This window comes from Podarcis vaucheri (genome assembly GCF_965113315.1).
Source record: "Podarcis vaucheri genome assembly, chromosome: 2".
Taxonomy (NCBI): Eukaryota; Metazoa; Chordata; class Lepidosauria; order Squamata; family Lacertidae; genus Podarcis; species Podarcis vaucheri.
The window spans coordinates 107,848,363-107,863,364 of record NC_138760.1 but is presented as its reverse complement, the minus strand read 5'-3'; the positions used below and the strand labels follow the sequence as shown (position 1 = coordinate 107,863,364).

The 15,002-nt window shown below is 43.2% G+C and overlaps 1 protein-coding gene across 5 annotated transcripts in view; it reads left to right on the top strand.

The window, feature by feature from the left end:
- Window positions 1–15,002, top strand: part of PTPRG (protein tyrosine phosphatase receptor type G) — a 560,158-nt gene that overhangs the window by 437,404 nt on the left and 107,752 nt on the right. For all 5 annotated transcript variants that reach the window (XM_082209226.1, XM_082209223.1, XM_082209222.1 and 2 more), the window contains exons 7-8: window positions 2,613–2,770; window positions 6,586–6,778. In XM_082209226.1, coding sequence (XP_082065352.1) covers window positions 2,613–2,770; window positions 6,586–6,778 — 351 coding nt within the window. The remainder of the gene's footprint in view (window positions 1–2,612; window positions 2,771–6,585; window positions 6,779–15,002) is intronic.

Below are 15,002 nucleotides of genomic sequence, written 5' to 3'. Positions count from 1 at the left end.
AGGGAGGGTTATCTGGAGCCTGCGTTGCAGATGACATCTTTCAACAATTCACCCTTATTGTGGGGTGTCATGTGTGTGTGGAAATAATATAACAAAGCACCTTGCTCACAAATTCTGTAGATTAGAGAAGCCACAGAAGAGAGATACTTTTCCATCCTTTCTCACTTTGGCTATAACATGGCTGTAACTAGCATCTCTCTCTACCTTGCTTGGCAGACCTGAATAAGTCTCTCCTCCTCTGAAGGCTGTACAAATTCTGCAGTTTGCTGAAGAACAAAATGGCTGCTCAAGCCATGATGTTTTCCTCCTCCTTCCTGTAACATGACTTGCCAGGCCCAGGCAGCCCTTTAAACATCCGTGTTTGTGAGCTGCTGCTTCTTCTTCATGCTCTGTGTGGTCTTTTCTCAACGCTGAGAGAAGAATATCCTGTAGCCAGGTTGCATGCAGTTTAGCTGTATGTCTCGCATAGATCTCAGTGCACCTTTGCCCTCACCTTCACCCTCACCATGGCTGAGGACAGTGCTGTTTTTCTAGAACAGAAGGTGCCAGAACTCACCAAGAGCATCTTCCTCATTTTCTTAGAATGGCCAATGGCGCCCACCTGAGAGGTGCCGGAACTGAGTTCTGGTGGGTTCCAGCCGAAAACAAGCCCTGGCTGAGGCGACCTCTTTATTTGCCAGCTCTGAGAAGAGGAGGGTGTGAAACTTAAGAGATTTCTTTTCTAAGAGTTCTAACACTAACTGTTGTCATGTCAGTTGTGCGTGGCCCACTCCAGCACCAAAACCTGTGAATTATCATTTGCTATCGTGGGTAAGGTCTTTGTGTTGCCTTATGTTCCTTAAAGCTGCTCATATTATTTCCTAAGGTTAAAGAAAAAGGCAGGTAGGAAGGAAAGGTGAATCTGATACCCCTGTTTTCATGATGAGGGATGGACACCTTAATATTTCATGGACTTCATACCACACTTGACAGCATGTTTACTATGAAGTAAGTCCCTCGGGCATTTAATGAGGCTTGCTTGAGTGTAGGTGGGTATAGGCCCTCACATTGTTTTCTTTTCCCTTTAATACTGGAATGTTTTCAAAGCATCCTCCAAATTCTTACAGTCATAGAGGAATGTTTGACAAAGGTATGGCAGGACTGCTGAAAGGTAGCCCAAAAAGATTGGTTGTGTTTATTCGTTTGTTGTTCCCTCAATTGCTATATATTTTTTTATATCTGCGCATTTCAAATCGGTTCACCCCTGTTTGTCACATTTGAGTTGTTTCACTTGTAACAGGAAGGTTGTTTCAGAGGAATAATTTTTCAGCATATGTGCAACTGATCTACCAGTTCTAGCTGGGCACGCACCAAGTTTGTGAAAACAGTATGTATATTATGTTAATTACTTGCACTTGAAATATGCAATTTGGTGCGACTTCTGGCTTGTGATACATATCTGATGTAGAAATATCGTTCCAGTGCTGAACAAGTTGCTCACCTCTGCTCCACATGAAATAAATCATATTTGGCACTTGCTTTAGCTATCAGTCTAGTCCAGCTGATGAAGATTTGATCTGGACTTGGCAGACCTGATCTGAATACCAAACACACTGTGAATTTATAGTCACACTCTCTGAGCCGTACTTGTCAGGGTGGATGAACTGACCATTATAAAAAATGGTTTGCATGCTAAAGGGGTTAGAAAGATGTTAGAATTTCGGCAAATATGACAGCTGGTGGAATCAAGTGGCTAGAGTCCCAAGAGGTCTGAATTCAAATCCATGCTCAATTCATGAATCCATTGGGCCATCTTGAACAGAGAACAGCCTTGCCGTCTATTTCTTATATAAATATCGGGCAGTCCCACTGGGGGAGGAGAGCTGTATGAAGAGTCTGTCCATGTAACATACTTTAAAATGTTAAGAATACTAAAGAGTGTGGAACATTTGAGATCATCTAACATTTTTGTGTACAATCATAAAATCATAGAATTGTAGGTGTGGAAGGAACCCCAAAGGTCAACTAGGCCAAGCCCCCTTAATGCAGAAGTCTCACCTAAATCATACATTACAAGTGGCCATCCAACCTCTGCTTGAAAGCCTCCAGAGAAGGAGAGTCCACCACCTCTGGCAGAAGTCTGTTCCACTGCTGAACAGCGTTTATTGCCCAGCATTGGCTAGATCCTGATTCGGCTTGGAGAGCTACACTGGGAAAGAGTAAGGCATCAATACACACATCAGCAACGGGTTCTGCAAGGTTCTGCAGCTGCCCAAGGATGCCGGTTCCTGATGCTGGTCCTAAGTGTGCCAATGCACTAAGAATGAAAGAAGAATCCGCTGGATCAAGCCAAAGGCCCATTTGGGCCAGCATCCTGTTATCACAGTGGCCAATCAGGAGAAGCCTGCAAGCACTTTCTCCATTTGTGATATTCAGAGACTTGTCGCCTCCCACAGAGGAAGTAGAACCAAGCCATCGTGGCTAGTAGCCCATGTGTTTAAGGAGCCTTCTTTAAGTAGCAGGAAACCAAAATCACAGGATATGGCTGGAGGCGTGTAAAATAGATTCTGACTAATTCGTGTTGCCCATCACTTTAAAGTCACACCGTTTTGCTTCTGCTTTTATTTTTACAGAGAAAGAGACCTTCTTGGACCCTTTCGTCTTAAGGGAAGTCCTGCCAGCATCTCTGGGAAGTTATTATCGGTATACAGGGTCACTGACTACCCCTCCGTGCAGTGAGATTGTGGAATGGATTGTTTTTCGCATGCCTGTTCCTATCTCTTATCGCCAGGTAGGTTTGAATCCACAAAGAGTTTGCCTGGTTCATTGTTTTTTTACTCCTTGCTCTTTTCCACCCAGTCCCTGATACTTAAGCTGCATCTAGATTTCCGATCCTTTTCATTTTGGGCATGGCCCATAAAATTGAATTTTTAGGCGGAGGAATGCACCAAAAAATATTGTTGATGGAAAAGGAAGTTGGCTAATTTTGTTTTATTGTTCTCTGAGCATGAGCCGCTCGACACGAGAAGATAATAGAACATGACATTCTATTTCCTTCCAAATGATCTTAGCTATTATCATTCTGTTCAGATACATTTGAACTGTGGTCTAAATATTTACACAGAATCCTTTCTTCTTTCACTCTCTTCATGTTTCTTCCGTGACACTCAGCTAAGTACACAGACACAGATTTAGTAGTTTGGGCTAATTACGGAAGGAAAGTAATGCTTTAGTTAATGTACCAACTTTGTCTGTTGTTGTTTTTACAACATCACAAAGCTGCCATTAGTGTGCCTCTGGAACGAGAACCTTAAAATGAATGCATAGGAGGCCTTGCTGTAGATCAAGGCAGTGAGTGGCATTTTCATTGAGAGACATCCCTGAGTAATAACGTGGAAATATGCAGCTAAATGTTTAACAATTAAAAAGGCTTTGACATTTAAAACCTTTGTTTTCAAAATGTCTCCTTGCTAAATTCTACCCTGCCTTTTATTTGCTTGTGTTAATACACCTCATTGCAACAGAGGCATCTGAGAGGGAACTGCTCATGTAAAAAGTCACTTGATCTTACCGAATGAATGAGTGTAAATATTCAATAGCTCCCCCTTGACAGAGGTAGATGAACGCAACAAGCCAACAGTGAAGTCCACTGTTTCTCAGTTGTTTTACTCAGAGGAAACTCCAAATCATTTACCTTTTCCCAGTTTCTTGCCCTGTTCTGTCTCCAGAATCCAAGAAATGGATTAGATCTAATCAACAAGTGTTTTTTCTGTTTACTGCTGGAGTTCAGAGTTTTGGATACTGGGCATTTTTGATCACTTCTAAAACTGAATAATCTTGTGCTGCCTGTATAGATGAACACTAGTTTCATTCTATTCATGCTGAATATTAAATGCCAGCAAACTTTGGCTTCTGTATCACCAGTGAGTCAAAGCTATAACAATTCAGTAGCTCAGTTCATAAATGTCATATAATCTGCTAGACCCCGCCAACCCTTGTCAAATAATCTCTGTTTAATTTGGGAGGTCTACAGATGGTAAAACATGAGTAGCAGAAGATCTAAGCTGCCACATAGTGGGCATTTTGGAGACTCATAGATATAATATTTGCTCTACCACCATCCCGCCTTGCTGAGTCAATAGGTGAGATGAATAGGGGAAGAAATAATAATAATAATAATAATAATAATAATAATAATAATAATAATAATTTTATTCATACCCCACCCATCTGGCTGGGTTTCCCCAGCCACTCTGGGTGGCTTACAGAAAGCATCAGACATTAACAACTTCCTGATACAGGGCTGCCTTCAGATGTGTTCTAAAAGTTGTATCGTTCTTTATCTGCTTGACATCTGAAGGGAGGGTGTTCCACAGGGAGGGTGCCACTACCGAGAAGGCCCTTAGTAGATTAACATATCTTAAAAAATAAATAAATCCTGAGTTTGTCCCTTGTAGCATATATCTCAAAGCGTGTTTCTCTTGTTATGCTGAACTCATCATTTTTAATTTACTTGTACTTTTCAAAGCTGCATTCATAAGATTTTTAGTAGCTTTCAACTGCCTAGCTTAAGTTGAGATCACTAAAGGCTTGGCGTTCTTCTTTGGAGAGAGCACTCCACAACTGGGGTACCACCTGCATATACCCTCACCCCACTCCAGAGCAGGAGGTACATAAAGAAGGACACCAGCTAAGTATCTTAACTTGCTGGCAGGCTGGTATGGCGGAAGATGTTCCTTCAAGTTCTCCACCTCCAAGCCTTTTAGCTAATATGCAGCTGTCCCATTTTCACACCTTACTTTCCTGGCTACTACAATGAGTCCCTCTTCTCATAATCTAAAACCGATTGAAGCATTATTCAGGGAACTCACAGAGCCCAGCCTTACTAGCTGCAGCCAAGAACACATCTTTGCTTGAAAAATGTAAGCTGCTGCCACTGTTATTATTCATTCCATTAGTTTTCCTCTGAAATTTTTTTCTTCCATATTCACCACAGCCCACTTCAGGAAAGTGTTTACACACTTTTATACCTCTGTGGGTTACAGGTTGTCGGCGTTTTAATGAAATGTTTGACTTGACAGAGTTTGCCAACGCAAATACATAAAAATGCAGTCTACATATGCAATCGCATTATACATCCTGGAAAATATATTGCCATTTTTATAGGTTGGTTCTGGAAATGTATTAGAAACAAATATGGTTTGATCTTGAACAACCTGCTGCTTTCAAGGGCCTGGACATTTTGGGTGAAAATCAAAATTGCTTCATCAGTTTCACTCATGAAGGTAGTTCTTCAAGCAATAGAAAATAAATGAATTTTTAAAGTGTTTGTCAAAAACAATTTGCAAGCTTGGTGTGTGTGTGTGTGCGCGCACACACACACGTGCGCGCACGCACACACACACACACACACACACACACACACATGCTTTTCACTGCACATGGCCTTCTTTTGCCCAGTTTTCTATGACTTGTAATTGGACCTAAGTGCAGACGATCTTTTCTCTTAGAGTACTTTAGAGATGAAAACTGGCGCAGCAAAGAGCTGTGCTGTGTCAGACATGTGGTTCAGTGTCTTTGCCAGCTTGAGGCTCTTGTTGCTTTGGATTATTATTACCCTAAGGTCCCAGGGTGGGTTAAGACAGCTGAAAGACAATATTAAAAAACAGTTGAAAACCACTTATAATCTAAGAAATAAGTTGGGTCCTAAAAATATACATCTCACATGTGAAAAGCCAAGGTAAAGAAGTGCATCTTCTCCGTCTTCCGAAAACTGTGTTATGAAGTTACGCTATGCACCTCTGTGGTGAGGGAGTTCCACAATTTACAACTCCAGCACAACCTCCTGGCTGGCTGATGCTGCTGAGAGTTGTCATCCAAAACAGCTGGAGGGCACCAGGTCGGCAAACACTGAAGTGGAGCATCAGGGAGGTTGAAAGGAGCAAGATCCATTTCCAGCTTTGCTCCTATCTTCAGAGCAGTAATCGTCCCCCTCAATCCCTCTTTTTAGCCCCTTCCTCATTCTGTCCATCTAGCGCTAAGTTTGTTATCTCTGTGTGGCAGGGCCAAGCTTTTATAGTATCTACAGCTTGCAGCACAATAGGTCCCTCTACTCTAGCAACCGCTGGCCCTTCTAGATACTGCTGTAAACACAAATAATGGAAAGATGGAATGGCTGTGTGCTGAGCTGTGATTTGTGTATTGAATGTGTGCCCCTCTTCTGCAGAATAATAGTAAAACACACATACACAATGCCTTATAAAACAAAAGAGGGGGCTGTATATATCTGTAAGTACATACAGTACAGAGAGGCTAGGAAAGAATATTTTTCTTGCCTCCTCCAGACACTAACTTTGTAGAGGGTTTCTAAAGTGTTTGCTCGCTTGGCAGGCTAAAAATGGGGCTAGATAAAGCTGTTGGCAGTGATTTCAGCGGGCAGCCTGGTTTCCTGTTTGATTTATCAGTCTTGGCATCAGTACTTCCTGCCATTTTGCATTCTTATCAGCTGCCCAGATTTTGCCACATTGGTTTCCCCCCCTAATTAATGCCCCCCTCCTTTCCCCCCCTTCCTTTTTCTTTCCCCTCATGCTGGTTTGCTACATTCAGCTGGAAGCATTCTATTCCATATTTACCACGGAACAGCAAGACCACGTCAAGTCTGTGGAATACCTGAGGAATAACTTCCGGCCTCAGCAGAGCCTCAACAACAGGGTAGTTTCCAAGTCTGCTGTGAAGGACGCTTGGAGCCAAATTACAACCAGCAGCTTCGAAAACCCACTTGGCACCGAAGCCTCCAAAGGTAGAATGGGGTACACCATTTAAAACAAGGGGAAATGTTGTGCCTTTAGCTCTTTTGGGGTTTTTCTTCACACGAGCTATTCAGGGCTGCATCAATATACTGTTGCACTTTTCTGCGAATATGCTTTGTTTAAAAAGCACATCTCCGACCCACCTGGCCTCCAGATGAACCACTGTTGTGAGCCCATCAGACGTGTCCAGGAAAGCAGACTTGTACTGCCACAATCTAAAGCAGCAGGTTAGGTTGAGGGTAGGGTATTAAGGAACCTCAACAAGATGAGAGGCTCTTCCAGACTGTTGCATTAATAATCTGAATGGAAAACACTTGGACACCACTCTAAGCAGTGCTGTGACATTTCATGCTGCTTTGGCATATACAGAAGGATCGGCTTGTGAACTTTGATTTCACAAAAAGACAAAAATGTGATGTTCCTAACATGGGAGGCTTGCGTCCCCCCACCCCCAATTTTATTTTATTTTGTTTTATTTTAATACTTGTGATCTGATGGGATACCACCTTTATCTGTCATAGACAAAGGCCATCACAGCTTAAAACAAACACAAGACAATCGTTCTATTCCTGGGGTAGTAGTAGCTCCTGCCACTTCCAATGCGTACACTGATATTTCAGGCTTTGCAGAGGGCCCACATTTTGCTAAGCATTTATTTCCGTAAAAGTGCTGAAAAGCAGAAACTTTAAATGAAGCACACTTTCTGCTTAAGTTGCTTTTTAGATTTTCCATGTCTCTGGGATGCTGTCACACTGATCGTCCCGCTGGCTTCAGGAGGCAGTTTTGTTTCGTAATGAAAATTATTGAGGTTTCCTGAGGAATCCCTAATTTAATTAGCAAATCAATCAATCAATCAATCAATCAATCAATGAATTATATTGTTTCCCAAAGCTGCTGAAATTTAAAATCCCATAAAAGGTAGTATATTGTTGTTGTTATTATTCATTTCTCTACTGCTTTAAAGTTTTAAGGGAAAAAATCTCAAAGCAACTTACTGCATTAAAAGATCAAATAGAACAATCCAGAATAAAACATTGCTGAAGTAAGTCAAGCTAAAAGTGTACATTCAATGCAACACATTTAACAGGAAGCTAAAATATTATCTTAAAAGATTTCAAAATAAAACGTTACAAAGGAGGCCGACTACAGAAAGCACATTTAATGCAGCAAAGTCAACAAAAGAAAAATCCTAAACATTTCGAAAGAAAATACTACTAAAGGAAGTCAGATGTAAAATGCACATTTAAAGCAACATAGTTGGGAAGAAAATAAAATGTTACCATAAGCATTAAACCTATCTGTTTAACCTATCAGCATTGAACCTAGCTGTTACTGCCAGTGCTGCCAATCATGGTGAGTGGCAGCTGTGGAAGCTCAGGCTCATTGACTTGGGTCTGCACTAAGAATCAGCCAAGATGGCCTCTGGCCTCTTCAGCAGCCTCAGCTTTTGTAGCTGGAGTCACTGAGGGTCCTGCCTTTCCAGGCCAGGTGGAAAAAGGCCTACAAGGCAGGGAACAAGTCTTTCAGGACTCACAACCATGACAGTCCCTATTGATATATATCTATAGCTCAATCTGCTATGCCGATAGATATACCTATACTGTACTAACTCACACACTTGCTGAGGCACATTGACCCAATGTATCATGGGACACACCACATGTGAGGTCAGTATGCAAACTGGCCTCACATGTTTTGTGGCATGTCCTGAAAAGGCATGCAGCCTGCCTCATGGCGATCAGACATAAACAAAGCAAGCAGGCTCTGTGAGCCTTCCTTTCCCCCAGGGAACCCAGATAGCGAGGGGCTGTGGAGAGTTGTTATTCACTCCACATGCACCGACACGTACATATGTGCACATAAACAAAGCTTTGGGGGAAACGATCGAGATCACAAGTGAGCTGAAAAATATGGTTAATCAAAAAATGTAGCATGCTCAGGCCTAATAATGACACTCTGGTTATGAGTGTTTGGAGCCGGTGTTGTATCATTGTCAGGAAGCATTAATATTTATTGGCTGTGGGTTGCTCACCTCAGGGGCACTAATGAAAGGTAATAGCTTGCATTATAAGAAAGTGACAAAATGGGCTTCTTTTTGTTTTGAGAGCAGCCCCGGTGCCTTGGTAACATGTTGTACAGTATTCGAGAAGCTTTACCACTTGGGGTGAATGCCTGGATAGAGTTCATCTCGATCGATGGTGTGGAAATGATGAAACAGCCGTATCATCAAGTGCTCAGTGCTTCTGGCCACGCTGCCTTTTTCTGGCTCCACACTTGTTTCCAGGCTGAAAACAGCTCTATAGTGCTAGGGGTGGTTACATCCATAAAGGGTTCAGAACAGGGCTGGGGACCCATGGTACACTAGATGCAGCAGGATTCCAGTTCCCATCAGCCCCAGCCAGCAGGGCCAGTGGTCCAGGAGAATAGGAACTGCAGTTGAGGAAGGCCTATGTCAGGAGGACCATAGGTTCCCCAATCCCTGGCGTGGACATATAGCTACTGCAGTACTGAAATGATGCTCTTTCTCCAGATGAGAAGTGTGTGACAAACTGGGAACTTTTAAATCAGTGCTATGCTGCCTCATATTGAGGCACCGAGAGCTCTAGGTCAGATGGTTCCTCAGGCTATGATACCTCCTCAGGCTCCAGAGTGACTCCACCCAGACTCTTCTGTGTCAGGCTAAGTCTTTGCCTGGGTAACAGTCAACCTGGTTAGCATTGAAACTCGTATCTATAAGTGTTCCTCAATTACAGGTCTTCCTGTTTGCTTAGATTTTCCCTCAGATCCTTGTCCCAGGGGCTCAGGCCTGTTGTTTTCCATCTGTCCAGCTCTCTAAATCTGTATAATGCCCACCATCTGAGAAGAGGGTGGTGTTGCTACTGAAGTGACCCATTTTCTCTTCTAACTTTAACGCACCAAAGAAGGGGTTAAAATATATTTGTGGTTAACATACGCTTGCCCAATACAGGAAGCCAATTTGCCAAGGGGTTGAAGTGAAGAAGTCTTACCCCAGTTTTTACCACATGCTAAAATGCATGGTAGGGGAGAAAAATTCCACCATGTGTCCATTAAGCCATTTGACAAAGCAGAGGCATGTTAGACATCTTTGCCACTTGGTAAACTCATCATCTGTACTTCATTGCTGAGCATGGATGTGAACTTGGGTCTCCACAGTGCTGATCCTTTAAACCAAAACTACTGATTTGCATCATAAAGTGCCTGGTCAAAGGCTCTTGAAATCTTGGACGAGGTGCATCGCATTGATTCATATTCTCCCTGCATAGAACATTAAGTAGCTGACTGATTCCATTCTGGGCAAAGGCGTCTCTGAGGTCTGATTCACACAAAATGTTTTTGCATGGTTTATGTCATTGACCCAACTGAATTACTACAGTGATACTGTGACATTTATAGTCGCAAGCACAGCACATGCAGCTTCCCATGTGATTTGTGTGGCTCAGCCTGAATTAGGAAACTTTCTGCAGCGTATATTCTGTTTATTTTATATTTATCTTATTTTATAGCTTTTTGTCCCAGCCTTCCTCCAAAATGGAGCACAGGGTATTTTTTTCCAGTCTTCAGAAGAAAAAGGCCCCCAGAGCAGCTTGCCAAATGTCACCAATAAGACAGCCCCTGCCCCCAAGCTTATCATCTTAAAGACACAACACAAAAGGAAAAGAGGTTGTGGAGGAAGGAGAGAAGATATAGCAAACTTGGGTACTGTTTCTTAGCTACATAACTCTTGTCATGAGCAACTGGAATTAATAGATTTCAAAGAGAGAATCCTAAAGTTGCTGTTCTCCCTGCACAGTTGAAGGAGAGGCCCTGCAGTTCCATCATTCTCCCTGTCTTATATTAGAGCCGCATGGAATGGCTTCTGTAGATGATGGTGCTAGAAGGATCTTCGGTAGGTAGCAGTGCTAGGCAAAAGTGCTTTGATGAACCCTTGGCAATCAGAATAAACAATACTGGGCTGGGTAGATCAATAGTCAGTATAAGGCAGATTCTTTGGTAATCTCAGACATATGCTGGAGATGTTTCACTAGTTATGTCTAATACAGGCTTCCTCACACTTGGCCCTCCAGATGTTTTTGGCCTACAACTCCCATGATCCCTAGCTAGCAGGTCAGGGATTATGAGAACTGTAATCTCAGAGCACCTGGAGAGCTGAGTTTGAGGAAGCCTGGTCTAGTACAACATGACAAAGATCACCATGTCAAAATGATCTGTGAATTCAGGTCGCCAAGACCAAATGGGAGCTAGGATTTGAGCCCAGGTCTCCAGGTGTCTTGGCGACGGCTGTTGGCGTTTTGCTCCATCTTAGACTGAGCAGCTATTTGAGCTCTTCACCCCTATGCCTTGTGAATTATGCCAGCGCAGATTTCTGTCCTCCCCCTGCCCACCAGTAGTGGACTGGCAGAGCTGTTATATGAAACCACACACTCTGGAATAGTTCTGTTTCCTGGGTGGCTGGGCGATTTCTCCCAGGGACACCCCTATTCTGTCCTTTAGTGGGGCACACGGGGTGATGATTGCTCATTTCAGGCCAGCTTGTCCTTGAGTGGCTGCTTGTGGTTAAGACACTGTCTGCAGTGACAAATGGGATGCAGTTCTCTCAGGCTTGGTTGGCGTGCTAAGTGGACAACAAGCTCTAGGTGCATTTTTGCAAACTTGGAGAAAAGAAATACGCTCTCCCAGGGTTTCCAGTCTGAAATGAATTGTCATGCCTCCCTCTGAAGGTGACAGGGCTGGCTTGTATTTGTTGCTGAGAGACAGCAATGTGACTCTCCTGCAGCCTTTGCCTCAGCAAAGGTGAGGGAGGAAACGAAATGGCTGATCTGCTGCACATCCCGAACTGCTGACATATAAATGAAATGACTTGAAGTCAAGATCCATGAGCAGAAGAAGCTCAGCTTGTTTATTCAACTCCTAACATCACTACATCCCTCTGTGGTGTCATCCATTCACAAAAGCACTGCGGACATAGATTATTATTTTTTACTGGCAAACAAAAATAGAAGAGCTTTGGTCACACACTGACTAACATCCTTGTTGTTGGTGTCTGAGAATAACAGCAGAAGTATCAGGGTGCATTTGCACTGGCCCGTGTGTGTGTGTGTGTGTGTGTGTGTGTGTGTGTAGAAATTTCAGTTGTTGTTCCTGGGATTGAGCACCCTGTTCTCACAGTGGCCATCCAGATGCCTGTGGGAAACTGGCAAGCAGGATCTGAGCACAACAGCCCTGTCCCCTCCTGTGGCTTCCAGCAACTGGTATTCAGAAGCATCACTGCCTCTGGCAGTGGAAGCAGTGCAAAGCCGTAACTTTTTTTTAGCACTCCCTGTTCAGATTTCACCTACGTCATGAACTCACTGCATGTCCTTAGGCCCTGGAGAGCTGCAACCGGTCAGAGCAGACCAGCTTTCCCCAAACTAGTCCGCTCCAGATATCATTGGACTACTGCAACTCCCGTGTCTGACTGGGGATGATGGGAGTTGTAGTCAAACAACATCTGGAAAGCACTAGGTTGAGGAAGGTTGGAGCAGACAGTGCTGATCTCAATGGATCAATAGTCTACGAGGCAGCTTCCTATGTTTTGGATGTCTGCTTTTCTGAAGTATTTATTCACGTCTCTTGTGGAAGTACCCTTATCATTTGTGACCTGTACCAGATCCGGATTCTTATCTTCCTGCCCTTTTTCTGAACTCTTTCAAGTACTCCATCCTCCAGCCAAGATCCTTGCCTCCTTCCCAGCCTCCTAGTTCCCTTAGTCTTGGTCCAATTCCACCCTTATCTTTCCCCGCAACTGAGTCGCCGCTTTCTGTTCTCGCATGTCTGGAGATAGGAATTCTGGTTTGGCGAGACAGTATTTTCATTCAGACTTGGAATATTCAGGAATATCTTTCACAGCAGATGAAATGCAGACCCACCTGCTTACATTTTTGCCAGTAGAAGTGATTTTGTCACCACTGTGCTACCATTAACAAAGGAAGCTTAGCCCCTTCCCAGAGATAGTATGTCAACAGGTACAGGGATGGTGCTTAGCAGCCATTTCTGCTGTTTTGAATTGCTATGCGTTTGTATTGAATTTTATTACTTGTTGGATGAAATGATTTGTTTATTGCCTTATTTATATGCTGTTGTGGTTTTTATATGATTATAGTGATTATAATGTTGCTTTTTAATGTTATTGTGAGACAGTCTGAGCTTAGCATTGTTGTTGGAAAAGCAGCATACAAATATTCCAATCTGACCAACAACAAAAAATATATCAAGAAGGCTATGAAAGGGTCCTTAGCAGTTTGATCAGTATGTTTCCCAGACTTTTATGGTTCTTACTGTGAATCTACAGTAAGCCTTTTTTTTATTTTCCAGAGCATGTTGTTTTATTTTGTGTCTCCTGTCACTGTAAATCAAGACTGACTCTTAAAATTGTCAACAAGGTGAAAACGTGACTTCTTTGCAGCATTTTAGATCTGAAAGTGATGTGCAAATCTGATCTGGCAGTCAGAATAACCTGAACTTGTATATGATTTATTGATCCTGGACTGACAAGTAGTAAATAAAGCCACACATCCCATATTAAGTAATGGAGAATGGCCACTACCCACTTTAGTGCCATAGACTTTTATTTTCTTTTTATGGCACTACTCCAGAGTAAGTGGGCTGTGGATTACAGACAGGGACTCTTGCTTTTCAACATTTATTAGTGTCTGTCAATGAAACCAGCATAATGTTGCTCATAATAATGCCAGCAAATCATCACTGCACTGTCAGAGGTGTGATTCAACTCCAGGGCCAAGGTCTGGAGGTATTCCTGCTGTTGATCTAGATATCCCCAACAATGCATGCCCATCAGTGGGGAATCTAAATGCAAAACATAGTAGGTGCCCATAAACTGGCAGAAGCTAGGTGTCTCTAGGAATAAATGTCTGCAAAAGCAGCCCTTTTCTTCTGAAAATCAGAGTAATTTGCTCTGCACATGAGGATTTGCTCTTTTGGAGGTGCTTTCAGGGAGCAGTGCCAGCTCCAGGTTTCCAGGACTTTAAAAAGGTATTTTTTTTCTTTTTTAAGGTCTTGCCTTTAGAAATACAAGCAGGCCAAACTTGTTCTATCTTCCCAGTCTCAAACGTTTTACAGCAAAAGAGACAATTTGGGGAGGATATAGACATGCAGTGAGGCATTCTTCTTGTACTGTCCTGACAATTTATGATTATTTAAATCCATTTTGTAGCAAAGGGGATTAGGGTCACACTGTAAACTTTGGTTGAGGCCGAGCTGTATCTAATTTGTGTACTTCCTTTAAGGCCTTTGCTCAGCTGGAAGTGAGGTGTTGGAGGGTTTGACAGATAGACACTCAGATCCAAGCAAACTGTTCCACCACAGCTACATCTGGTCTGTGGAATCGAGTGGATACTTCAGTTTGAATTATTAGACTCTGAAGAATCTCAAACCCTTTGCACACATCAGTTAAGGTGCATCATGAATGTGTAATGGGGGGGGGGCAGCAAGATCGTGGCCCACCTGACCCCAGGGAGGGGGCAGCTCACTTAATTGGATTCAATGTATGGTGTGGTGGTGATGCCCAAGGTAAAGGTAAAGGGACCCCTGACAGTTAGGTCCAGTTGTGACTGACTCTGGGGTTGCGGTGCTCATCTCGCTTTACTGGCCGAGGGAGCCGGCGTACAGCTACCGGGTCATGTGGCCAGCATGACTAATCTGCTTCTGGCAAAACCAGAGCAGCGCACGGAAACGCCATTTACCTTCCTACCGGAGCGGTACCTATTTATCTACTTGCACTTTGACGTGCTTTCGAACTGCTAGGTGGGCAGGATCTGGGACTGAGCAACGGGAGCTCACCCGGTCTTGGGGATTCGAACCGCTGACCTTCTGATTGGCAAGCCCTTGGCTCTGTGGTTTAGACCACAGCGCCACCTGCGTCCCTGATGCCCTAGGTACACATACCTAATTGTGGCAAAATGAGGCATAAGAAGTGCAGGTTATTGAGCCTTCACATGTTGACATCTAAAGTGGAGAGGCAAACTAGACCCAGGGTGTCTTTAAAATAAATAATATTAAAAAATCACACACATATGATTGAGAATTAGGAGTTTTTCATCCCCCGGTAGATCTTTTCCTTCAGTATCTCTGATTTAGGGTGATAAATTGTTGTTTATAGAAGTATATTTGTTATATCATTTCCAAAGCTTTGGGGCT